The sequence below is a fragment of the Ictalurus punctatus genome, chromosome 28 (assembly GCF_001660625.3).
Source record: "Ictalurus punctatus breed USDA103 chromosome 28, Coco_2.0, whole genome shotgun sequence".
NCBI classification, from domain to species: Eukaryota; Metazoa; Chordata; class Actinopteri; order Siluriformes; family Ictaluridae; genus Ictalurus; species Ictalurus punctatus.
In genome coordinates this window covers 4897246-4922719 of record NC_030443.2, presented here as the reverse complement: position 1 = coordinate 4922719, position 25474 = coordinate 4897246, and the positions used below count along the sequence as shown (strand labels likewise).

Here is a 25474-nt window from a genome sequence, read left to right as displayed (position 1 = left end):
GCGTTTTTTGTCACAGACATGGTACTCGGTAAAGTTTCCCAGCACGGGAAAGTGTTTCAGACAGCGGCGTTTACGTTTGCTTTTTCCCTTTAGAGAGAAGGTGAGTTATGTAAGCTAGAACAGGAACCAAGTCTCGCTCCACAACGTTAAACGTTCGCTATAACCCGTAATAATGCTCTACGTGTTGAAATCCAGTGTAACTGTGCGGTCTGTCGTGTGTCTTTCCTGACTTATATTAACGTATTACTACATAATACATTATCGTTTCTATAGTAACGACTCGTTCACAGAGGCACACGCGGCATATAATCTAAGCGTTATAATAAACAGCTTCTAAAATGTGTGGTTATTGAAATAAGAAGAACATATTGTTGTAGTTTGCAGTAAGGAGATGGAAGGAGTCTCCATTGTCGACGCTTTGTATTCTTCCACCATGGGGGCGTTTTTAAGATGGGGAAGCCATTTCTCTGTAACGCGACAAACGACCTTGTCTCACGGGATTATATCGACTATAATAAAAAGAGCCAGAACAGTCCGAGTATGCGCGTGTTTAGAAATGATATAAAGACGTTACTCGAGAGCCGACTTCTTCTCACGCGCGTTGTCTATCCGTGCCGCGACAGGATTAGGTTTGATTTCGCACTATAAGATGTACGCTCGCCGAGAGCGGTAACATAAAACCTACACGTTAAGAGACGAGCCGGAGAGCTTTCCATTTTCAGCCAAGAAGCACACTCGCATACTGTGAAGGCTTATAAGCATTCCGCCGGCACATTTTTAAGACACTCGGGGTACTTAACACGGACGTTCTGCTCCCCACATTCAATTCACGGATTAAGGTCATCCAAGAGAGGCTTTCGTCGCTCGCGCGCCGAGACGACGGGGCGGACTCGCGTGGGATCGCGCCGTGATTCTGTTTCTCGCTAGCTTTGTGTTTTGTATCCGAGAGCTGACGCGACACCTAAACACCAGGAAGGCTGCCAGTGGCCGTATCTCCGCCATCTTTGTTAGTGTTATGTCGCACTTTGTCTGGTGCCAACGCTTCCACGTTTGTTGTAGCGCATAATAAAACACATTGAGCTTCAACTTCAATTTTGCACTCCTTAATTTGTCACTTAGGCTAATTGTTTACGTGTTCCACCTGCACACAAAGCTTTTGGAGCAGTACTTTTTCTGCTTTACAAAATTGCACTCATCTCACTGCGATACATCATGATGATGAGGATTTTTTTTTTTTTGCCCCATTTTCAATGCTCTTTATATTCGTGGAACTGTCCCCAGCTGGGCTTTTACTGATCGCTGGATTCACTTGAGCTTCCCTCGCTAATCTGTTTTCTGCTTCAGTCAATCCCACTGGAGCTTTAGCCAGGCACGGGTCTACGATGGATCGCACTCCACACACACACATTCTACGAAAAGATACACAGGACCAGGAATTAAGTGTGCACTCAACCTCATTGACGTAGTACACACACAAGGTAGAGCAGGCTTTTTTTTTTTAAATCCACAAGTGCACCAGATAGACAAGGTTAAGGTTAAGGTTAATGTAGCATTTCACCTGAAAACACTCATTTGGCTAACAGTGAATGAAGGCCAATTGGCACGATGTGGTTTGCATAATGCTAACATGCCCCTACTAGGTTCAGTGCATTAGCAACATCGCACATGCGGTCAGGTTTCTCTTCTACTTGGCAACCCCAGGATTTCAGGCTTTCTAGAAAGTTACAGAGGACAACTGGAATGGCATATTATCAACCTCATTTACCTTCCACCTCCCTCGAGTGTGTGCGATTACCAGGGAAAAGGAATGCAAACTATTTCCCCTGGATTGAGAAAAGACGACCTGTTCACTCAATGGTATTTTGAGTGATACCATTAGGGTATGTGAATAGAAAATTCTAAAGGGTTCACAAACTTTCAAGCACCACTGTATACTGTGTAAGATCGGGGGGGGGGGGGGGGGTGTGCTACTTCAAAGATGTATTTCTCCTCCACCCGCGCTTCTCTACTCCATCCTCTTAGCTCGACAATCCAAACCTGCCCCCAGTGTCACTCCACAACTTACGTAACTATTGTGCTGCGGAAATGTTCACAGGGAATCTAATCGAGCAAGCCGGAGGTCTTTACTTTCATGAGGTCAGATATGAAGCTTGCGGGACAAAGAAAGACCACGGTCAATACCGTACGTTCATTCCTCCTCAGTAACTGCCTGGTCAGGGTCACGCTGGTTTAAATGAAGCTGCTAGTTTGTTCATGTTTTGAGAAACAGAACCAATTAAAGTTGTTAGAAAAGATCATGGCCAGGTACAAGTGACCAGTCTCTCTAGTTGAGAGGTTGAGGAGCAGTCAGGGCCACAATTCACATACAATACTGACGTTTCTACTTCTATCTGGGACGTTTTAGTGTTGTCCTGTTTAGGCCACACCCACTTTGGGTTTATGCTGATATTTGGAGCCCTGAACAGATACTGATACAGAATATAGCTACAGTATATATAGTATGACTTATACAGTAATTCCTCCATAGATTACTATACAATTGCACAGACCTGACCGTTCGAAACGACTGATGGAAGTTTATTTTCTAAACAACTCTGAATTTTTTTTTCCACGCCTTCGGTGCAATATAATCCGAATCTATTCTCGAAAAAGGAAGCATTTCAAACCTCGAACTTGAAATATATTCAACGGAGCGACTCATTCCGTGAGAGGAGTAGCAGATCATTCTATCTCTCTCTCAAAGTAACCTCCTCGTTGAGATGAACTGAAACGGTGCTGTAAATGCTGAAGCCATAATCAAGTGTACTGTAAACACACTCCACACACAATGGAGGGGGAACGCACGCAGAGCAACACCAGCCTGGATGTGTTTACCGGCATGCGGTTTTCTCAACGGAGCGTAATTATAGCCGAAACATGGTGCCGGAAGTTCACTAAATCCCTCATTTGCATTTCTCGTCTTACAGCTTTTTTAGACCGTAAGCAGCTTCTCAGCGCGTGGGATCTCATTTGTGGATGTTTTAAGGGTCACATTCATGGATTTAAAGAGCAAAGTCTCTTTAAAGAGCGCCTAGAGTATACATTTGTGTCCATCTGGACTTTTATATAGGCTACATTTTACTTGTTAATACGACACTGGAGATTTTGCCGGGTTTCCCACCAGCGTTCGTTCATATCATGAGTCAGATACGGCACGCGCTGCACTTGCTTTCACGTTGATTATTTGGCTTCGGGTCAGCGAGGGTCTTTGAAGACGCTCTAATTCAAATTGGTGTCAAAGGTCAGGGAATTACCCCGATACTATAGATTGCAGTATTATTTTGGGAACATGGTGTGTGTGTGTGTGTGTGGTTGGAAGGGATGTAATGATTGGTTGATTGCTACCTTTGCTTCACTGACTAACGGGACTGAGGTAGGTAACAGAAAGGTTTTACTTCACAAAGACATGTTACCAGATTTTTATCAACTTGCATTTTTCCTAATGATACAATATCATAAGGCTAATCAAGCGTAAATGATTTAAATAGAGGTGCCACCATTTAAGGTTTAGCCCTGGCATTCAGGATTTTGATCCCTTGCTACGGCAATCCAGCCGAAAACTTCGGCGTTTTCAGCTCTGAGAACAAACTAGAATGAAATAAAAGAGCTAATTCACTGAAGGGGAAAGGACACCGGAAGTGAAAGTCTTCTAAGTAAGTGCTGAGCTAGAGTTGTATCAGCCACCTGATACAATTTTCCTGTCAGCAATGTTAAAAGATCACAGTTAAGGATTATGAGATTTCAATTCCATCAAGAGCTCAAATTTATTTCTTGTAGTTTTTGATCAATAATATCAGTGAAACATGGTGGTGGTAGACTCTTGAAGACTTTTCAAACCTACTCTAGAAGTGAATCTTTTGCAGTCCAAATGACCTCATTCACCTGATGTTAACTGGTTCCCACCAGCAGCTGTTCAGCACTGATAAGAAACGAAGATTCAGACTGCACTCTCATAACCACCCTCCTTATTACCTACATTTTCACAGAGACCTTCCTGACCTCTTCGGCGCGTGTTCACACCATCCGAATAGCAATATCGCTATTGGAATAGCTCGCCATGTGAAGTCATTTTTTTCGTCTCATTCATCCTGGCTGCACTCTGGGATGCTTTTCGGGCAGCCTGGCAACACGTAGCAGCAGGACTGCCACCTTCTGCTATTTTCCCCCTTATTATTCACTAGCAGGAAAAAAGCTCAGTGTTTGATTTGCAACAGTGCTAGTCTGGCAGACAGTGCTGAACATTTTTAGCGATAGTCAAACGTTTTGGATTATATGCCGAACAAGCAGTAAGCGTTCGTGTGAATCCGAGTCGCACAAAGAGGCTGATGAAAGGGTGCTCAAACTGCGAAACGATTTCCAGGCTCTATAGAGTACGCACCAAATATTTCTTCTATAAATAAATCACAAAATTCAGCTTCAACATAGTGAGTGCATTCATCTCATCTAATCTAAACGAATACGAGTCGTTTATTGTCGTTCAGGCAGCTCGTAAGCAGGTGCAGTTCCACTTAACGTCGCACTCAGAGCTTTTATTCTCTATGAGTCATGGAGCCACAAGTGTTGGAGGGAAACCACATTTTGTAATATCGCAGTCACTCTATTAGTGTGGACACTCGACTGATATTTAATGGAGCATTCACCACTTTTCTGTCACCGTGACTCACCAGTCGTCACTTGGTTGTACAAGGGCCAGGTCAGAACAGCGCTACGTGTTTGGTTAGGACTGATATGTCTGTCCGTGCCTGCTCTTATTCACCAATTAACGAGTTACTCATGAGGACATGCCCCCTTACACAAGTGTAACGTAATGATACTATCCATATCTATATTCAGATTTAAACCCAAAGTGGACGTGGCCTCCTTCTGACTGTTCCTCAACCTCAGCTACATCACCCCAGTCCATAATTAGTGGTTTATACAAACAAATTTAGTAGGTTCGATTTCCCAAAATATAAACAAACTAGTAGCCTCGTTGAAACCATGTGACCCTAATACATTGATATAAAAGGCAACAATTGAAATTAATCAAGGCCACAATCATACACTGATTACTATCAATTATAATTGATTATGAATTATCATTATCAAAAAAAAGGGACACACAACGGTCATCATTCACAAATGAAATGGTAGGCTTACCCAAGATCCTGGTCACATATGGATTTGAGGCTACAGTACTAAATCGAAATCATATCGCATCATAGCAGATTCAGCGACATCTTCAAAACTAGAATTTTTGCCTTGAGAATAGAAATGTATCATATCATAGTAGATTCAGTGGTATTGTCAAATATCGAATCAAAATCTAGTCATACTGTAGATGATTCAGTGGTATTGTCAAATATCGAATCAAAATCGAGTCATACTGTAGATGATTCAGTGGTATTGTCAAATATCGAATCAAAATCGAGTCATACTGTAGATGATTCAGTGGTATTGTCAAATATCGAATCAAAATCGAGTCATACTGTAGATGATTCAGTGGTATTGTCAAATATCGAATCAAAATCGAGTCATACTGTAGAAGATTCAGTGGTATTGTCAAATATAGACTCACTGCTTTCTGAATCGAAATGATATCGATTTGAAGCAGATTCAGTAGTGTTGTTAAATATCGAATCATTGCCTAAAGAATAAAAATTGTATCTTATCGTAGTAGATTCGGTGGTATCGTTGACTTAAGAATAATAATTCGCACCCTAGCAGATTCAGCCGTATCGTCAAATATTGAATCATTGCCTTGTGTACTGAAATTTTATTGTATTGTAGCTGATTCAGTGTAAAATATTGAATCATTGCCTTATGAATATAAATAGTGATGAATAGTAGCAGATTCGTTGGAATTGTGAAATTTCACAGTGTTGCCTTGAGAATTGAAATCGCATCACATCGAATCGTGTGGAAGCCCGAGTTACTACAGAAGAATGAATGAATGAATGAATGAATGAATGACTTTTCCGTGCTTCCTGTGGCATCCCATTCCTGATGCATATCTCTAGTCTCAACCTTGTTTTTAAACAAAACAACGAGTAGTCATATGTATTCATATCTGTTTAGAGCACATTATCTGTTTGTTCTGAATAAAGTATTTGGTTACATCCCTAATCTGTTTTTGTGTCTGTGGGGGTTGCAGTGGGCAAAACAACATTGATTACATTAGCAAAAAAAAGGAAGGCAAACTGTTAGAATGACACTTTTAATAATAGCTTGGAAACAGGAGTGTTAATTCTGCCCCTGCCCTTCAATAAACTTTTAATTAGCTGCTTCGTCCAAAACAAAAAATAATCACGTGTTAAACGAAAGTGTCTCCTTATAAGCCCATCACGTCTTTAACACTAATTAGCCCTAATGATATAAATGTCTTCTTCAGATGGAGACAGAGACCCAGTGCTGTGCTTGTGTGTCTTTTTTTTTTTTTTATGAAAGGCTGGTAGGCTGAAGCTGACAGTATGGGCTGTTCTCCATTTCTCTGCAACGGAGAGATAAACCTACCATAGTCCCTTCCTTCTCTCCATCCTCACTACCACATTTCAACTTTTATGCTGATCTCAGACCACTATCCCTCACACGCACATCTCTAATCATGTCCATTATAACAGAATCCTGCTAAGCTGGTCTCGGATCAGTGTGCCGCCTCCCCGATTTTCGAATGTCTTCCATTCACCATGTAGTGCAACACAAAAGCCCATGGTGCATTCAACCACCTTCAATGTCTAGAATGTGTGATGAGTCTGCATCTGCATCTGATGTGTGATCACAATGGGAACCGCTGGGGCTGGCTTTCATATATATATATATATATATATATATATATATATATATATATATATATATATATATATATATATATATACACACACATATATACACACTTCTCACCAAAAAGTGTAGGAATGACAAGGCCAATTCTTTTGATAGATGACATAGAACATGGCACCTTTTGTTTGAACCCACCCATTTTTCAAGTGTCCAAGAATGTAGAAACATGTGACTAATAGATATTTCTTGTTGCCCAGATGTGACTTATTACCTTGTTGTTTAAACAGTTATTAGCTCTGAATGTCTACTCTTGGTTTGAGCCCTGGGTTTCACCTGTGAAGACTGCATTTGTTGTTAAAAAGGATAAACCAACATGAAGACCAGAGAGCTGCCTATAAGAGAAAAGCAAGCCATTTTGAAGCTGAGAAAAGAGTGAAAAGTGATCAGAGCCATTGCACAAGCATTGGGCATAGCCAATACAACAATTTGGAATGTCCGGAAAAAGGAAGAAACCACTGTTGTACTAATAGCCAGACATCGAACCGGTTGGTCAATGAAAACAGCAGCAGTTGATGAAGAAATACATTGTAGGAACTGTGAAGAAAAACCCAAAAGAAACATTCAGTGATGTCACCAACAACCAAAACACAGAGATGAGCCACAAAAGTTCTGGAAGCAAGATTAACCTCTACCAAAGTGATGAAAAGGCCAAAGTGTGGATAAAGAATAGATCAAAACACACGAGTTCATCAGTCAAGCATGGTGGAGGTAATGTAATGGCTTGGGATTGCATTGCTGCTTCTGGAAATGCGCTCACTAATCTTTAATGATGATGCAACTCATGATGGTAGCAGCAGAATGAATTCAGAAGGCTACAGAGAAATGCATCCAATCTAATTGAAACTTCATCATGCAACAACACAGTGACACAAAACACACTGTCAAAACAACGAGGACTTCATCTGGTGAAAAAGTGGAAGGTTTTAGACTGGCCAAGTCAATCACCAGACCTTAACCCAATTGAGCATGCATTTCACTGGCTAAAAATGAGACAGAAGGGTGAAACCCCCCGAAACACACAACAAAAGAGTGTGTGAGCTTTATTAAAAGCTGTTATCTTCTAATAGCTGCTTATTATCATAGAGCATGGGAATTAAAATTGTAAGCAGCAGTGATTTCCAGCCTGTTCTGGATTAATGGGTACAGTGTGAAGCCCTGAGTGCATCAAACATCTGGATTTGGGAGTCACTTAACTTCAAAGCTTTTCATATATTTTGAAACTTATTGTGCTTGTGAGACAAGAAATGTATTGTTATTGCTCATACTACTACTACTACTTCTTTTATTATTATTATTATTACTACTACAACTACTCTCACTTTTAGAAAAATTAATTCAACTCGAACTGATTAACTCCAAATTTTTCAGCTCAAATATATTCAATCCAATTTGATTTGTACAGCGATTTTTATAATGGACGTTGTCTCAAAGCAGCTTTACAGAAATATATAAACACAGCACACGGATTTTAAGTGTGTGGATTTATCCCTATTGAGCGAGCCGGTGGCGACGGTGGTGAGGAAAAACTCCCCGAGATGATATGAGGAAGAAACCTTGAGTGGAACCAGACTCGGAAGGGAACCCGTCCTCATCTGGGTAAAAACGGATAGTGTGAAAGTAAAGGGAAGTTCATTATGGTTTTAACATGAAGTCTGTTTGTTGAACTAGTCCACTGTTCACTAAAGGAGACCTGAGTGCAAAACTGCATGTGGTAATCGCAGTCTCAAGGCCATCGCAGCAACCGTAGTCCCAGCAAGCACAGTGAGAACGTCCATGTGGAATTGAGATCCAAAACCATTTCCCTGGTACTTCAAGCAGTACCGTCCTCAGCAATCTCCAGGCTGTAGCCTCCAGTTGATGAGATCTCCATCCAGAGGTAAGACATCCGAACGGATCAGGCAGGTCCGGAGTGCAGAAAGGGTCAGGATCACTGGCATCTCCATAAAATCATGTTTGGCTCGACAGAAGGAGAGAGGGAAAGGGAGCTTCAACCATAATCGTGCCCACCTGACCTTCAGAATCATTGCTTTAAAAAGTCCTCGATCAACTAAAACAGGCGTGTTACATTTTGGTTGGAGATGAAACCTGCAGGAAGGGAGATCTCAAGGAAGAGGGCTGGCGACCACTGATCTAAACAAAACACTTTTTTTTTGCAAACGTAAACAAGGAGTAGGGTTCTATTCTTTTTCTTATTCTTGAATAAACTTCTCCACTGGGCAATTATGAATAAAACAACTAACAGTCTGACATTAAATGAAATCTGCCAGTCCCAGGTTACCGATATGCCCACCCCTGGTCTGTAGTGTAGAACACAAAGTGTTTCACTTTGTGTCTATGCTGCAGATAATACTGAAGATAATGTATCTGCAAAGGCTCAGCCACTGACATTATCCCCTCCGAAAACATACTTATGCAAGCAAACATCGATCTCTATGAGATTATGATGGAAATACGTTATGGTGATAGAGAGCTTTAATCCATCCATAATGATTACAGCTAGTGGGAAGCCATGGCTCCCATGATCCTACGATCAGGAAATGTTGCGTGCAGTGAAAGCGCGTTGTAGAGTACTGAAAGACCCAGGGAGCTTAGTGAGATCACATGCAGCCCTCGCCATGGCACAGGATAAGCTCTTAATTAGTGAACTTGTGATCAGATACAATTTGATTGGAGCGTGCAGGGGGTTGATGTTGCACTTTTCCAGTTCAATTACAGTCCAAGTTGACAAAAAACAGATTAGAAAAGGCTACACTTAGGGGGTTCCACGTCTTATTTCACCAATATGGCAGTGCCAGTGGTGAAGATTGCACCATGGGGAGTAGTTTTTAAGAGGGGAACCTGTTCCTGTTAAGGCAATTAATCACGTCCTGGTGATATTTCTCCTCGGCTAAAATGTACCAGTTATTAAACATCATATTCCGCCTCACTCTATCAGCCCACGCTGAGCTGACACAGATGAATTGTAAATTTGCAATGATTTGCAATATGGACTGGTTCCTGATTTTTTTTTTTTTTTTTTTTTTTCCCCATGCAAATATTTTGGCTAAAAACCTGGTTAGCAAATATCACCGTGCTAAAATGCTACTTAACATTAAGCAACTGATTGATAATGACCATTACAAATAATACTTCAGGACTCGAATATGAGCTTGCAGTCTAAATGTCACTGAAATAGACGATCCTCTCAACACGAGGATTTCTGGAACACCATTTTGCGCCAGGTCAGCTAAACCTTTAAAGCTGCCACATTCGTCCTCCCTGAAAAATAATTGCGACTTGATTCCACTTATATAACATTTTCAGCCAGGCCCATATCTTCTAAAATCTCCTTTAAGCCTCTGTCTGGTGTGAGACTCTAAAGTGAGTCTTCCAACAGCAAGACTGTATCATAATATGTTTCGAATATAAATCCCCCCCATTGTACAGCACAGGGACCTGATATTACACCCTGTGACAAAATACAGTGGGAAAATAGAAAGAAGCATCTTAGCGATCCATCTTCACGACCCATCTTTGCGATCCATCTTAACTCTGACTGAATCACATTTAGTTTGCATGTGCGACTGGGGAGGAAGTTATCATTCCCCTCTCATGCGAGCAATCCCTACAGCTTTATGTTTTCTCTCTGGACTACCCTAGTTGTACTACTCTTTGGTGTAGAGCACTGCATCATTCAGCCTAAATACTTGTATATGATTCAGGTCAGCATTGTGTCTACGGCAATAACAAACATATTGTACCAGACCAGACACATTCAAACTTTTTTCCCCAATGAGGCCAACATCCCACTTTTCTTAAGCAGTGGTTTTGATGCTGCATCACAGTGCCGCGGACGAAAAGTGCTATCCGTTCTCTTTTGCATACACGAGCTCAGACACCAACGATGGTTCCACCCTGACAGCACGGCCAATTTTGGTCCCTTGGCTCCTTGACCCACGATGGTTATGCCATCACTTCCACCCTAAGAGCACGGCCAATTTTGATCCCTTGGCTCCCGGCCATGGTTTGGTGTGGCATCCTCAGGATTCGAACACAAGGTCTGGTGACGATAGAGCGCTGACTGGTGCAGGAGAGCAAAGCAAACAAACAGTGTTTTTAATCTCTGTCAAACTATCAAAACCTATTTGTAAAGTGCTGGATTTAATGGATTGTTGGATTTTTCGGTGAACTCAAAAGATTCTCCAATTACCTTGACAGAAAGCGCCGTTAGCACGAATCAAGACATACACTCTACGGCCAAAAGTTTGTAGACACCTGACCATCACACCCGTATATGTGGTTCTTCCCCAATCTGTTGCCACAAAGTTGGAATCACACAATTGTATAGAATGCTTTTGGGTGTTGTAGCAGTACAATTTCCCCTTCACTGGAACTAACAGGCCTAAACCTGTTCCAGCATGAGAACTCGAGTGGCCTACACAGAACCATGACCTCAACCCCACTGAAAACCTTTGGGATGAACTGCTCGACATCAATGCCCGACCTCACTAACGCTCTTGTGGCTGAATGAGCACAAATCCCCATAGCCACGCTCCAAAATCTGTCGGAAACGCTTCCCAGAAGAGAGGAGGTTATTATAACGGCAAAGGTGGGACTTTGATCTGGAATGGGATGTTCAACAAGCACATATAAACGTGATGGTCAATTGTCCACGAATTGGGAGAAGGGTGTAGAAGTGTCAGTTAAAATATAGGAGAGTTCAAAACATATGTCGACTGGCTCACCTGCCGTTTTTCTTATGAAACAAGGACAGATCTATTGGCGTATTTTGGAATCCATTCTAGCATTTATTCAAAATGCATCAAGACCGGTGGGTTAATGATAATGATAACGAGTTTTTATAGGTCACGTATACATTACAGCACAGTGAAATTACTTTCTTCGCATATGCCAGCATGCTAGGAAGTTGGGGTCAGTGCGCAGGGTCAACCATGATACAGTGCCCCTGGAGCAGAGAGGGTTAAGAGTGGGCCTTGCTCAAGGGCCCAACAGTGCCAGCTTTGCAGCACCGGGGCTTGAACGACCAACCATCCGATCAGTAACCCGGAGCCTTAAACGCTAAGCCACCACTGCCCTAAGATTAGATATAATCTCTTAAATTTAAAAAAAATATATAAGACAGCTCAAATGCTAATTTATTGCGCCGTCTCGTATTAACATTGTTGTTTAACAATACAGAGCATTCCCTGGTGACAAATTAGAGCTTCATCTAGGGACTATTCCATCTGGTTAATTAATCGCGCTAATTTGCACTGCATCTGCCAGACCATGACTCGTATTTTTCCCCTCCGTCTTACATCAAACATAGCATCCCGATCTGTACTGCAATCAGAGTACGAAACAGCAGTGATCTCCTGCAGTCTGTAAAACGGTTTGTCGACATAAGAGCTGCTGGGCGCCAAATGTTTGGAAGGAAGTCGCTCCAAAATCCATCTGTTGCATTACCCACATCTCTCAGCGGTGGTTCGGTTTTGGAGCTCCTCGGGGCCTGTTCAGCGCCCCCGCAAATGTGCGTAACGGGCTTATTTGTATTTCGCATATCGCAGCGCACTCTGGATTTGGCCGTCTGCTCGGCTGCTAATAGGTGAACTGTGAGTCGGAGTGAATCAGTAGGTGTGTGCTGGTGAGCAGGGAGTGTGTGTTCGTGTTAATGTGCGAGCGTGTGATTAATAAAGGCAGCGATTAAAGCGAACGTTGCTGAGCTCTAGTCTGGTAAACAGCAGTCGCGTTGGTGAGCTCCGTCACGGACAGGCAGAGAGGATGGTGACCTCACATACAAACACACACACACACACTTTCCCCCTGAGCATGCTCAACCGTACACACAGTATGAAAGACAGCATGTAGTTAGAGCATGGCAGCTTCTGGGGCTAATCTGATTTGGGATTTGATTTAATGGGGACGCACAAGCTGCACTGGCCACGTAAGAGCAATTCATATTTATTACTGTAATCAACAGGACACACATTTTTGCCTGCAGCTGTAAACTTGAGTCATTTCTCATGCATGTCTTCAGTCGGGTTACAGTCGCATTTTTATGAACTGAGCATTATATAATAATAAAAATGAAATATGCCTCGATACCAACATCCAATACCATGTGAATAGCACAATGTGTCGTATGCACCGAACACAAGGCGGCGATCTGGACGTATTTCATGGTTAATGATGCCAATCGAAGTTAGACAGTGATAAAACGTTAGTGTTTAAACAGTACATTTAACAGAAAGCGTGAATGCGACTTGTAGAAACAAGTACAGTCGTTGAAATTGGGTGTAAGGCGTCGTGAATTGGGTGCACGCAAAGGAAGCATGGAGAAACGTGAGAGCAGTTCTGTTCAGCGAGCACTGAGTATCGATTCATCGGAATAATACAAATTAAAGCCAAACCACAGCTCATCTTGGTGCGGTTGGATAATAATGCCTTCCATTTATATTGATTACAAAGTGCACTACAAAGCATCGCCAGTACTGTACATGCGACAGAAATAGGCCTTAGTGCTGAAAGGTTGGACCAGCAATGTTGTGTAACAGAGCATCTGATAACCAGAAACACCTTTCATCGAGATCCTCTTCAACTCGGACCAAGTGAATGAGTAATTGCGGAAAGAAACAACACCACGACATTGAGGTTTTGGCACTCTACGTGGTCCAGAGCCACAGACCCAAGCAGACGCACAATAGTGAGAACTAACACTTCTATGTGCCGCGGCATGTACGGCGGCGCCGTGTTGATGTAAACAGCGTCTGTATCTAAAGCTCACACGCCCACCGCTTCATCGGGCCAGTGCAGGCACTTTCTACTACACAAGCAGAAGCTCAAGTGGAGCTTGCGAGAGTGTGACTCATCAGGGCTAATTAAAAACAAGAATGGACGCTGTGTGTTCGGAAAGGTATGGCTGGAGAATTATGGGGTTGGGGGTCTGAGTGAGAAGGGAAGGCAGATGGACGCTGCTTGCAACAGTTGTCTTTGTGGATGGAGTAGATGCAAAAGCAGCGCAAGAGACAGGAATAATGGAGAGAGAGAGAGAGAGAGAGAGAGAGAGACTGACTGGCAGGAAGATGAAAACCATCAGAGCAAAAAAAAATCAATATCACATAATACTGTGTGCTAAGAGAGTAATGGGATTGAGAGAGAGAACAAGGAAAAAGCACCAAAATGTATATTATATATATATATACACATACACACACACACACACACACACACACACACAGAGAGAGAGAGAGAGAGAGAGAAAGCTAAAGAAAGGATCAACAGATGGAGTCGATGGAAGATGAGTGAGGATCTCTACAATCTAAAATTATACCAGTCTCCTACTAGTAGAATTGAGAGAACAGGACAGAAAGACTACACAAATATAAAATGAACAGTCAGTCAATTAGTACTCACTGGAGTCGTCCGAGTCGTAGCCCTCCATGTCGGGCTCTTCCTCCTTCCTGCTGGGCGGAGGCAGGGCGGAGGCGGAAGCAGAGGCGGCGCTGAAGGCCCTGTCCAGGTCGTCATCGTCGTCGTTCTTTTCTTGGCCCGTTTCAGTGGCTGAGGAGGCGGCGGCCGGGGAGGACGAGGACGAGGAGGAAGAGCGCAGCGAGCCGGTGCGCCTCAGGACCGGGGCTGCTGTGGGAGGGAAACCCCGCGGGTAGCGGGGGAAATAGTCAGAGATCTGCTTGATGGGCTGGATGGGACCCGGGCACACATCAATAGCCATGTGCTCCTGGATGCTGATGGTGGGCTTTTCGCCTCGGCGCTGTGTCATGCATGCGGCCGTGCGGGCGACGCCCCCCAGGAGGCGGGGCGGGTGTGGAGCTCGGCAAACGACTCAACGAGAAGTCAGGAAATTTTTTTCTAAAAGAAAGTCTACCTAGTTCTACAGGTCTCCACCTGTGAAGGAAATAAAACGCCCTGATGAGATGCTGTGTGTGCGCTCGAGTGAGTGTGAGCGCGCGTGTGTGTGATGAGAGTAAGCAGTTGCAACTACATGGAGAGTGCCAGCGGAGTAGTACTGCAAGCTGTAAGCATGCCGTCTGCCTTAAAGCTCTGCTCAAAGCGCTACAAAATGCACTGAGGCTGCCTAAGCGCCAGCCACTGGAAAAAGTGGAGAGGGACAGAGGAGGAGACGGAGGTAGAGAGAGAGAGAGAGAGAGAGAGCATGCACGAGAGAGAGAGAGGGAATAAGTGAGAGAGGGAGGGGACGGGATTAGAGAGAGAGGAGGACGGATTGGCTGATGTCAGTGCTTAGCAACAAGGCAGTAAACAGGAACCACCGGTGCGGCTACTTAATTATGCTATTAGTCCCTTCCATCTGTCAGAGAGGGAGAGAGAGAGAGAGAGGGAGAGAGAGAGAGAGAGAGAGGGAGGGAGAGGGAGGGAGGGGGAAGGAGCCAGAGCGTTCTCTCCATTCCTCTAGACTAACTGTAGCATCATGCCTTCACAGACACAACAAGTCGACTGCAAAATCAAGCGCAACAAGTGGTACATTCCTATACGCAGAGTGACACGCAGAAAAATAATACAATAATGAATAAATGCCATTCATCAGAATTAAAGGAATAACCCACCATTTTAAAAACTCATCTCTTTATACAGAGTCTGTCACATATGGATAAATAACCATGAAGAATAATTTCTCAGTCCCAAAAAACAAACAAAATAAATAAATTAATTAATTAATTTATGCAAAGAACGCTTTGACGAACTTTCTACCTTTCTGCTTTTCCTCGGCACTTGTAAAGGCGCTATGTAAACAGAACCGAAATGAAATGTTAACATTATTGATCACGGTAATCGCAAATATGCTACATGTGCCATAGAATTATGGGACTCACTTAAAATTCCCATTCGCTACATTTCGAAAACGGGCATGAATGTTACATTTGCACTACCGGTCAAACGTTTTAGACGCACCCCTCGTTTTGACCATTTTCAGTCATTTTACAATAATAATGAAGATATTAACACTGAATTAGAATTATGAACTGATCAAATTCACTTTTTTTTTATATTTTAACAGTCTCCTGATAAAGCTTTGCACAGTCTAGGCCTTCTCTCTCTATATATATATATATAATTTTTTTTTCCAGATAACCTTTAAGAATGACAAACGAAGAACGTATTGAAATCATTCTCATGGCTGGATCGGGAAGCTGTCGGAAGGTTGCGATGGACTTTAACAGGAGACGTGGCGAGCACATCACACATGACACTGTTGCCAAACTTATTAACAAATTCAAACAGACTGGGAGTGTTGCGGACCGACCGATAAGCGGACGTCCACGACCGTCCACTGACGAAGGCTGAACCGACGTGGTGCTGGAACCGACTGTGTACGGAGACTTTTGGGACCCCCTGTATATTGTGAATCAGAAATAGATTAACACCCGGGCATTAACTGTTAAATATTCACTTGAATGTGATGCTTTTCTGCTCAACACGGTTGTGAAGAGTGGTTGTTTGACTTACGGGTCTATATCGGTATGGCATTTCCGCCCCCAAAGGATTGCCGCTCGCTGGATGTTTTTCGCACCGTTCTGTGTAAACTCTAGCGACTGCTGCGTGTGAAAGTTCCAGGAGATCGGCAATTTCGGAAATACTCATACCAGCCCCATCTGGCACCAACAAGCCGAACAATAGAGATTAACAGAGTAGCAGACAGGTGGTAGAGCGGGTCGTCCACTAATCGTAGTGTTGGCGGTTCGATTCCCGGCCCACATGACTCCGCATACCGAAGTGACCTTGGGCAGGACACTGAACCCCAAGTTGCTCCCGATGGCAAGCTAACGCCTTGCATGGCAGCTCTGCCAACACTGGTATGTGTGTGAATGGGTGAATAAGGACCAGTGTAAAACGCTTTGTAGAACCCTTAAGGTTAAAAAAGCGCTATATAAGTGCAGACCATTTTTTACAAAACAAGATGTTCCCTCTTCAGCAATAATACGTTTATCAGGAAGCCAGACACTATCAGAAATCGTGCCGTGCTGTCCCAGGCGATGCTGCCCAGCCGAAGCACAATTCTCACCAGGAACGCTGGTTGGGACCGACACCGCCGAAAAGCGGCCGCGTTTATGAACGTGAGCAGTCGGATGTCGCACTGACGACTATAAACGGATGTTTATACGGGAACAAGTGCCACTCAGCCCGAGTCAACGTGACACAGTCATTAGGAAAGAGGAAGGTGTAAATAAATATATTAATCAAAAAAAGCGCATCGGAATTACGGAGAAGGTAATTCAGGCCAATTAATTTCCTTGAGTCATTAAGGAGGCACCGCCGGTGCACCTGCCGTAACTCTGTGGCAGGGAAAGAAAGAAAGAAAGAAGAAGAAAAAAAAAAGAAACGCTTGGTGAGACAGCAAACCTCATTAATTCTCATCCTATCTTTGTAATGCCTTCTGGAGCACTCTGTCCTTCACATTTGTTTCAAAGATGGAAAAAAAAAAAATATATATATATATATATATATATATATATATAAAATTTTATATATATACACACACACACACACACTTTTTTCCTCTAACTGTTCAAAAATAAATCCACAGAAGAACACATTTACTGTGCTGATTGAGGAAAAATATGAAGAAATGATGTGGCCAGAGCAATGGACTTCGAGACAGGAATAAATGCCAGCACAAATGAACAGCAAAGCTCAATGCTTAATGAAATGAGGATGTGAATAATGATGGAAGAATGGCATAGAAGAAACATAAATATTAATAACATCGAGATAACGGAGACGTATCAAAAGCCAGGCTGACGGAGTGATTGTGTATCATACAGCCGTGCACCATCGTACGCCTCAGGGAATCAACAAATAGTGCCATCAAAAGTGAAAAAGAAAAGCAGCCAGTGAGTTGATTATAAAGCGCTTGTTCGCTACACGCGACAACGCACAATGAATGAGCTACCCCAGTGAGGCGAGGCGTGACGTGATTGGCCAAGCTCGAGCTCCATCAGAATGCTCGTATCATCACACTTTTCATTAAAATGTGTTGGTTTTTTCCCTCCCTTTAAAGGTTGGTCAGCAATTTAAGTCTCGAGTTAAGTTTTAAGTCTCGCCGGGTTCTGAAAACGGGAAAGAAAACAAATAATGCAGACCGCCAACTTTCGGCCAATCAGAACATGAAGCCATGGTTTGAGAGCGTGGCTTTGGAGGGGAAATGAAACCGAATTGTATTGGTATAGATTTCACGTTTCAAATCAGCCAGACTCTAGTACAATCTAAAGTCTGACGGAATTCCTTACCGGGTCACTGCTGTAGTCTCTAAACTTTGTCGTTTCGTTCATGCGCATTCGCCTTGTACGGCGGACGATTCGCAAACGTGTTTAACTCTTGATCTGCTGAAGGTTTCTGTGAGGAGATGTTTATTTAGCACTTGTGGAAGGACTCGTCAGTGTAGGCGCTCTGGAACGGTCGGAGCTGAAGCCGTTCCTTTTAACCACAAGGGAAAGTCTTCAGGAGTGGAGGAGCGCTTCGCAATTTCGTGGTAACCTCACAAGGAGTATTTTATTCGTCTTATTAACTTCCAGAGAGAACAAAAGCGAGGCTGGTGAGGGAACGACTGTTTATAGCTATTATAAATGCAAGTGATCAATTGTCTCATGGACGTTCCATAATATTAAACGCAATTGTAAGTGTTGGCAAATTAGTGTGATATTAGAGGAATAAAGCATTCGGAATGTGCTGTTATTGGAAAAGAATCAACTTCGGGGTGGTAAGAGTAACTCCGCTTCGTGTCGGGCGCATCGCATCATAGAGCGTGGTTGATTATTTTCCTTGAACGGCACACCCTGAAGTGGTTTATTCCTTACTTATACAGTAGCATCAGAAAACTGAAGATGGCAGTGTATTCCCTTGCCTTTCATTTGGCTCTCTTTTGCATGCTTCATCCTCCCACTGTTTTTCTTCATTTCACTGAGCGTGCACACACGCACACGCACACGCACACAGTAAGTCTCCTCCAGTTCACCACATGCTTTTTCATCACAACTCTTTCACAACATCGTCAGTAATTGAATCCGGGCTGAAATAACAGCAAGATGAAATAGATGGCTGGATGTTGGGTGGTGGAACTTTGCAAATGTCACTCCGAGACTGCAGACGTTCAGAGAGAGAGAGGTGGATCAGAGGCACTGTGTGCAGCAAAGTTCACGAGTGGTGACATTTCTGTGCAAAGCATGGCCAACAAACTGTTTCTTTAGCTATTCTATAAAGAACAATGGCAGATTGGAGCTGAGGGTCAGGTGACTCTGCATGCAAGAATGAGCACGATGAGCAGAATAATGCTTTTATAATGGACATTTTAAAAGGGTAGCATTATGCACAAAATGCCTATAAAATGCCTTATGTGGCGATTGAAATACCAGTAACAGGTTTTTGCTTTTGACAGATGCTCTCGATGTATGAAAAAAAGAGCCAAAGCAGAATCAGGAAAGTATTGTATTATATATTGAATTTAAAATGGATTACATCGAGTTTAAACTGATCTGGCCATTAACTTGTAAACAAAAATCCATAATAGCGAAGTGAAAACACTTTTAGAAACGTCTGCAAATTTGTTATATAAATGTATATAAGCCGAGTATTCAGACCCTCTCTAAGGAACTCCAAATTGAGCTCAGGTGCATCCTCTTCGCTCGAAATATTTTGAGATGTCTCTCGAACTTGTCTGGAGTCCACCTGGGGCGAATGCAATTGATTGGGCATGATTTAGAAAGGCACACACTTGGGTATAAGGTCCCACAATTCGCAGTGCAAGTCAGACCTAAATCCAAGAAGTCCATGAAGTCAAACATACTCTCCACATACTGGTCCAAGCGTTATGTTTGGCATAAATCAGGTACTGCTTGTTAGTTGGTAATACCATGACAACGATGAAGCATGGTTGTGGAAGCATTATGCTATGGGGTTTACTAAATCAGCAGTAGGTACAGGGAGACTGGCCAGAATTGTGGGAAGGATGAATGCAGGCAAGAACAGAGAAGTAATGGTAAATGGTCTGCACTTATATAGAGCTTTTTTAACCTTAGCGGTTCCAAAGTGCTTTACACTGTGTCTCATTCACCCATTCACACGCGCACACACACCAATGGTAGCAGAGCTGCCAGGCAAGGCGCTAACTTGCCATCGGGAGCAACTTGGGGTTCAGAGTCTTACCCAAGGACACTTCGGCATGTTGAGTCATGTGGGCCGGGAATTGAAACTGCCAACCCTACTATTAGTGGACAACCCGCTCTACCACCTGAACCACAGCCGCCCAAGTACTTGAAGAAAATCTGCCCCAGAATGCACACATCTTCAGACTGACAACAACCAAGGCAATGCTGGAGTGGCTCTCTGATTATTCTTGAGTGGCACAGCCAAATCTCCGATTTGAACATCTGTGGAGAGAACCAGAAATGGCAGTTTACAGGTGCTCCTCATCCTATCTGACAGAGCTTGAGAGGATCTGCCAGGAAGAATGGGAGAAACTGGCCAAATCCAGGTGTGCAAAGCTTGTAGAGACTTACCCAAGATGACTCAATTGCTGCTTCTACACAGTAATGAATGAAGGGTCTGAATACTCCCTTAAATTTCGGTTATTTGTTATTGTACCTAGATTGATGGGCAAAAAGTCAATTTAATCAATTTTAAATTAAATCTATAACACAAAGTAATTTTTTTTTTTTTTAAAGAAAAAAAAAAAAGAATGGGGTCTCATTACTTTCTAAACCCACTGTATATTGACTCCATTTGATGCTGAAGGAAATATTCTGATGTGCTACTCTGTGGTATGAGGATGTGCTCTACACAGCACAAAACTATCAAGCATCCCAACTGATATATATTGATCCGGCTTCAACATTGTCCTCTTGCTGAGAACAACAGGTCCACCCACAATATAAAACATGATAGAACACCGGATAATAGCCGAAACTGCAGGGGGAGGGCAGAGAGTAGTCTGTACAGCAGGGCTATTCAATTTTATTGGTAGGTGGGCCACATTGGAGTAACACATTTGGCTGGAGGGGCGGACATATACAGGTTACTATACTGTATAATAAAAAATGTCAGTAGCCTACTCAAGCTTCTACCAATTAGCAGCCATTACAGAGGCTACAGTCATTAAAACTGTATTAATTCATTCACTTATTTTACAAGCAACTGGTCTTTTTCAAAATAGCTGCACAGAAACAAAATCTCAAGCTGAACTTCTGTTACTCTGAAAAGGTTCAATGGCAGCTTGAGGTTCGGCTTCTCTTGCAGGAATGAAAAACTGCTGCGTCCTAATTGTCTAGTGGAGATTTCAATGGACCTCAGTATTAACCAATAACGCCTGTTGCACATACTGCGATGCAACAGAATAGAAAACAGCAGCTCGTAATCATTCATTCATTAATCTTCATTAGCTGTTACGCTCCATGTATTTCTCCACACACATTGGTGAGCCGTATATGACAGCTGAATGTCCCTAGGGTAACGCATCCATAAATTAGTAACAGTGATCTAATGGGTCCGAGGTCTCATAGGTGTGAGAACGTTTAAAGCTACAGTGCGTAAGATTCCGTGTTTACGTTTTTGCTGAAAATAAAACGGAGCAGCCATTCGGGTGCGTCAAACATCACTTCAGGCACGAAAGAAGCCCAGGTACATGGTGACAGACAAGAGCTGGCAACCAATCAGGAGCATGAGAGAGTAAGCAAAGCAAACTGGAGTGAGAGAGTACACTGTGAAAAAAAGGGGGGGGGGGACCTTCATGATTGATGGAGTTTCAGCTTTTTTTTTTTTCTTGTTGAGCAGGCAAAGCATTTATTTGCGAGTCTTTTATCATGACTTGGTTGAGAGGTTAGAAGCTAGAGGACTCACTATTCGTGAACTGGTAGCAACTAATAGGAGGTGTTCCTATATTTTTGTATTTCAAACTCAATTATAGTATAGAGACCTTCTGCTGTGTCTTTTAAGACTCAAATTGCATTCTATCATATGAAATATAGACCGTGGCGATCAATATTAATATACTAAAATATACTACTGTTCTACTAGGATGTTTTGCAAAATAAAACATTTTTTGTATTTTGTGGAAAACACAGTGATCAAAAATAAAGAAGAGTAACCATTGTAGCATGAAAGAAGATTACAACTAAAAATTTTGAGTCGTACAGCTGTCAAATATGAGTAGGAAGTGTAGATGCCCTTGTTTTGAATGACTTCAACACATCTGCAGCCGTAGGACATCACTAGTCTCTCACACTGCTCTGGTGTGATCTTGGTCCACTCTTCTTCCAGTCTCTTCCACAATTCGGGAACTGTAAGGGGTTTCTCCAGAACTTTGTCACCAAGGATTTTCCAATCAGGTTTAGATCAGGACTCTAGGCTGGCCGTTTCACTATTTCAATGTTCTTAGCTTCAAGGAACTGCTTTACTCGTGTTGCAGTGTGACGGGGGCACCGTCTTGCATGAAAATTGAGGGTCGATTGGGAGATGCTTGCAGGGAAGGAACCGCATGTTGCCGAAGGAGGTTCTGATAAAATTTTGCATTCACCTTGCTATGTAGCTGTATAAGATGCCCAACCCCTGCTGCAGAAAACGTCCCCCAAACCATGACACTTCTTCCTCCACCTTTCACTGACTTCTATACGCACTTTGGGTTCAGTATTTCCCCGGTTTGACGCGGAACATAATGTTCTCCATCTGACCCAAATAAATGAAACTTGCTCTCATCACTAAAGTGAACTTTGGACCAGTTCTCCTCTGTCCACACAACATGCTCCTCAGCAAAGATTAGCACCAATAACTGGGAGGTATCTGAAAGTGTTCTCCAATTTTGATCAAAGTTCTTTTTCAAATGTCTCTTACGTTTTTTATACTGTGCTTCAGAATATATTTCTCTTGTGAAATATGCTTAAAAGACTGCCCTTCTACTCCTGTTAGGATAACTTCAAACAGGACTAAGCAGTGTCCTTAACATTTAGGAAATTGTAGGTTGTTCTCTAATTTTGATCTCCACTGTACATATAGATGTAATTAGGATTTAGATACACTACCTATTAGTATTAGTATTAAGACCCACTACACTACCTAGTGTGCATTGTGCGGCTTGGGACATAGATTTGAATTCCATCCATATATGTGCAAGGCCTGTGCAGCAAAACCTATGTTATGAAATATTCTTACAGAGGCAGCTTTCAAAAAAGCTTTTTTTTTTTTTTTTTTTTTTTTTAAACCAGAGAGGGAGAAATTCTAAAAATGGCAGATTTTACATCAGGTTGGATTCCAGAGTTCACAGGGAGGTCAGTTACCCAGAGGTCTCCTAGTGGTTCACTGATCAGGAAAGGGCAGACTATGTATTGCGCTCTGGGTAAATTGCCTTCCCTGGTTTGAAAATAGAGACATATTTTATTTAATAATAATAATATTCAACATATTTTCTGCCACAAATCAAAATGTCTATACGACGGAGAAAGAAAATGAGGAAAAAAGCTGTTAAATACTTAAAAGAGTATACGAAAAATAAATGATTATGCTTTATTATATATCGCTCTGATTATTCGTAATTAATCATTAGCGTATGCTTTAAGTCAACACCATCTGTTAGATTTACAACTGTTTCCTAAACAGCAGCACGGTACGTACACCCACAAAACAGAAGGCTGTGTGAGCAGATCAGCAGACACATGTGGAACTGCTGCTTCAAAGAAATCACAGATGCCACCATTTGAAAAGAGAACACGAATGGCAAGAGAGAAAATTGCCACAGCAAGCTACAACAACTACGTTGGGTTTAAACATGTACATGTGAGACAAGAAAAGATCAGGGGGAAAGAAAAAATAATAATAATATCGCTTCACCTTGACATAAATTTCCTATTGATTTTAACAAAAATTAAGAAAAGTGTTTAAAGATTTAAAAAAAAAAAAAAAAAATTTTATCCCATATGACAAACAATAAAAGCAGAAAAATGTTGCAAAAAATATTCAATAAAATGAATAAGGAAAAGGCAAAGTTCAATCAAGTGCATATCCATTCCGCTACTTGTTGCTACGCAGGTCACATGACAATGGCAGCGTGAGAGGCTCTCTATAATTACAGGCTTTCTATGATTGGTCTTTTTGGCGTAATGACTATACTGTGACGCTCAGAAAAGCACGCTGGGACGTCAGCTACTAGTAAATCACATTATAACCCAGACAAAATGGAGGTCACTAATATATTAGTCTGATATCTTTTGTACACTTTTCTGGCCACGAGCTTCAGGATCCTATAAGTTGCACTCTGACTGACTCTTTGTACATTTGTGCACCAGGTTTAAACTTAACGTTCTTTTTTTTTTTTTTTGGACCACCGTGCCAATAATGGGCTTTTTGGAGCAGAGTTTAGTTTTGAAAGAGAGCAGACAAAATCTGGTGTGCTGCAAAAGGTCCATGGATGGACATCTTGCGTGTGACTCAAATTGCCTCTTTCTGTGAAAGTAGGTAGTTCTTCACCACATGTCTTGGTTATATATGCTAGATTCTCTAGCAAATGATAGCATTAATTAGTCCATGCTCAGAGTTAAAGGTTCTTAGCTGTTCCAAATAGTTCTACTAAGAACCAGGTCTTAAAGGAAATCATTGTGTCTACAGATCCTCATAGAACCTATGTAGATTCTCCCTAGAAAAATGCCAGATTTTCAAAGAAGGATGTATGTTTTTTTGTTAATCAGGTTGTTTTACCAAATTATTACACCTCAGAGAAAAAAAAAAAATCCCAAACTGCTAAAGAAAAACAACAACGACGAGGTTAATTAAGCCTAAATCAAACCCGCAAGGTCTGCAGGAGTGACGGCAAAACAAAAGATAGATTACAGAGAGAGCGGAATCAAAGCGCAAAGAAATCCTACTTGGAATAAGCGAAAATGCTTTCGTGTGTGTAATGACGAGCAGACCAATTTCCCTACATTATGAATCATTATCTATAATCAGCGTTATTCCAGAGCTCTCACTGACTATGCTGCATGTGCCAGAAACATGAAAAACCCTATATTTTCCAACACATTAAATGCAGGTGACATACTGGACACAGGGGTGGACAGGCGTGTCCCAGTGCACTTGAGTCCTACATGTGCCTGAGGCAGGCAAGTCAAGGTAAGAATGATGTCCACCTATTTGCCCTTGATAGGCTGGTGATGCATGGACTATGTGTCAAGCCGCTCACATACAGCAATAACCACTTGTACAAACTTTCGGTGGCTAAACGACCCTTTTGTAACTCCTGAGGCTTATTGTACGATTTTAGGTTTTGGGGTTAATTAAATGTCTTTCAGTGGTCCTATTCTGAAAATTCATTACCATTATGGCTCAAAGACAATTCCAGCTAATGATAGCTTATTAGCTAGCACTTCATTATGCAGGAACATTAACTGTTGTTTTTTTTTCTTTTCCTCTTCTGTGGAGCCCCTAGGCATGCTTAAAGCCAAGAGTGTACACCGTGAGCCAATTACACCCCTGGCCTTTCAGAGCTGGACAACAACAGTAGAAAGATTCAAAGACAAAAAAGACAAAACCAACCATTAGAATTGCAACACTGTTCAACCTTGTTGAAGGGTAATGCCAGATTGTTGGACGGTAATGCCAGGTAATTGCATCTTTCTATAGAAATACT

At 42.2% G+C, this 25474-nt stretch overlaps 1 protein-coding gene across 2 annotated transcripts in view; it reads right to left on the bottom strand.

The window, feature by feature from the left end:
- Positions 1 to 25474, bottom strand: part of doc2b (double C2-like domains, beta) — a 155751-nt gene that overhangs the window by 56316 nt on the left and 73961 nt on the right. For both annotated transcript variants that reach the window (XM_017460595.3, XM_047151752.2), the window contains one exon: positions 14251 to 14475. In XM_017460595.3, coding sequence (XP_017316084.1) covers positions 14251 to 14475 — 225 coding nt within the window. The remainder of the gene's footprint in view (positions 1 to 14250; positions 14476 to 25474) is intronic.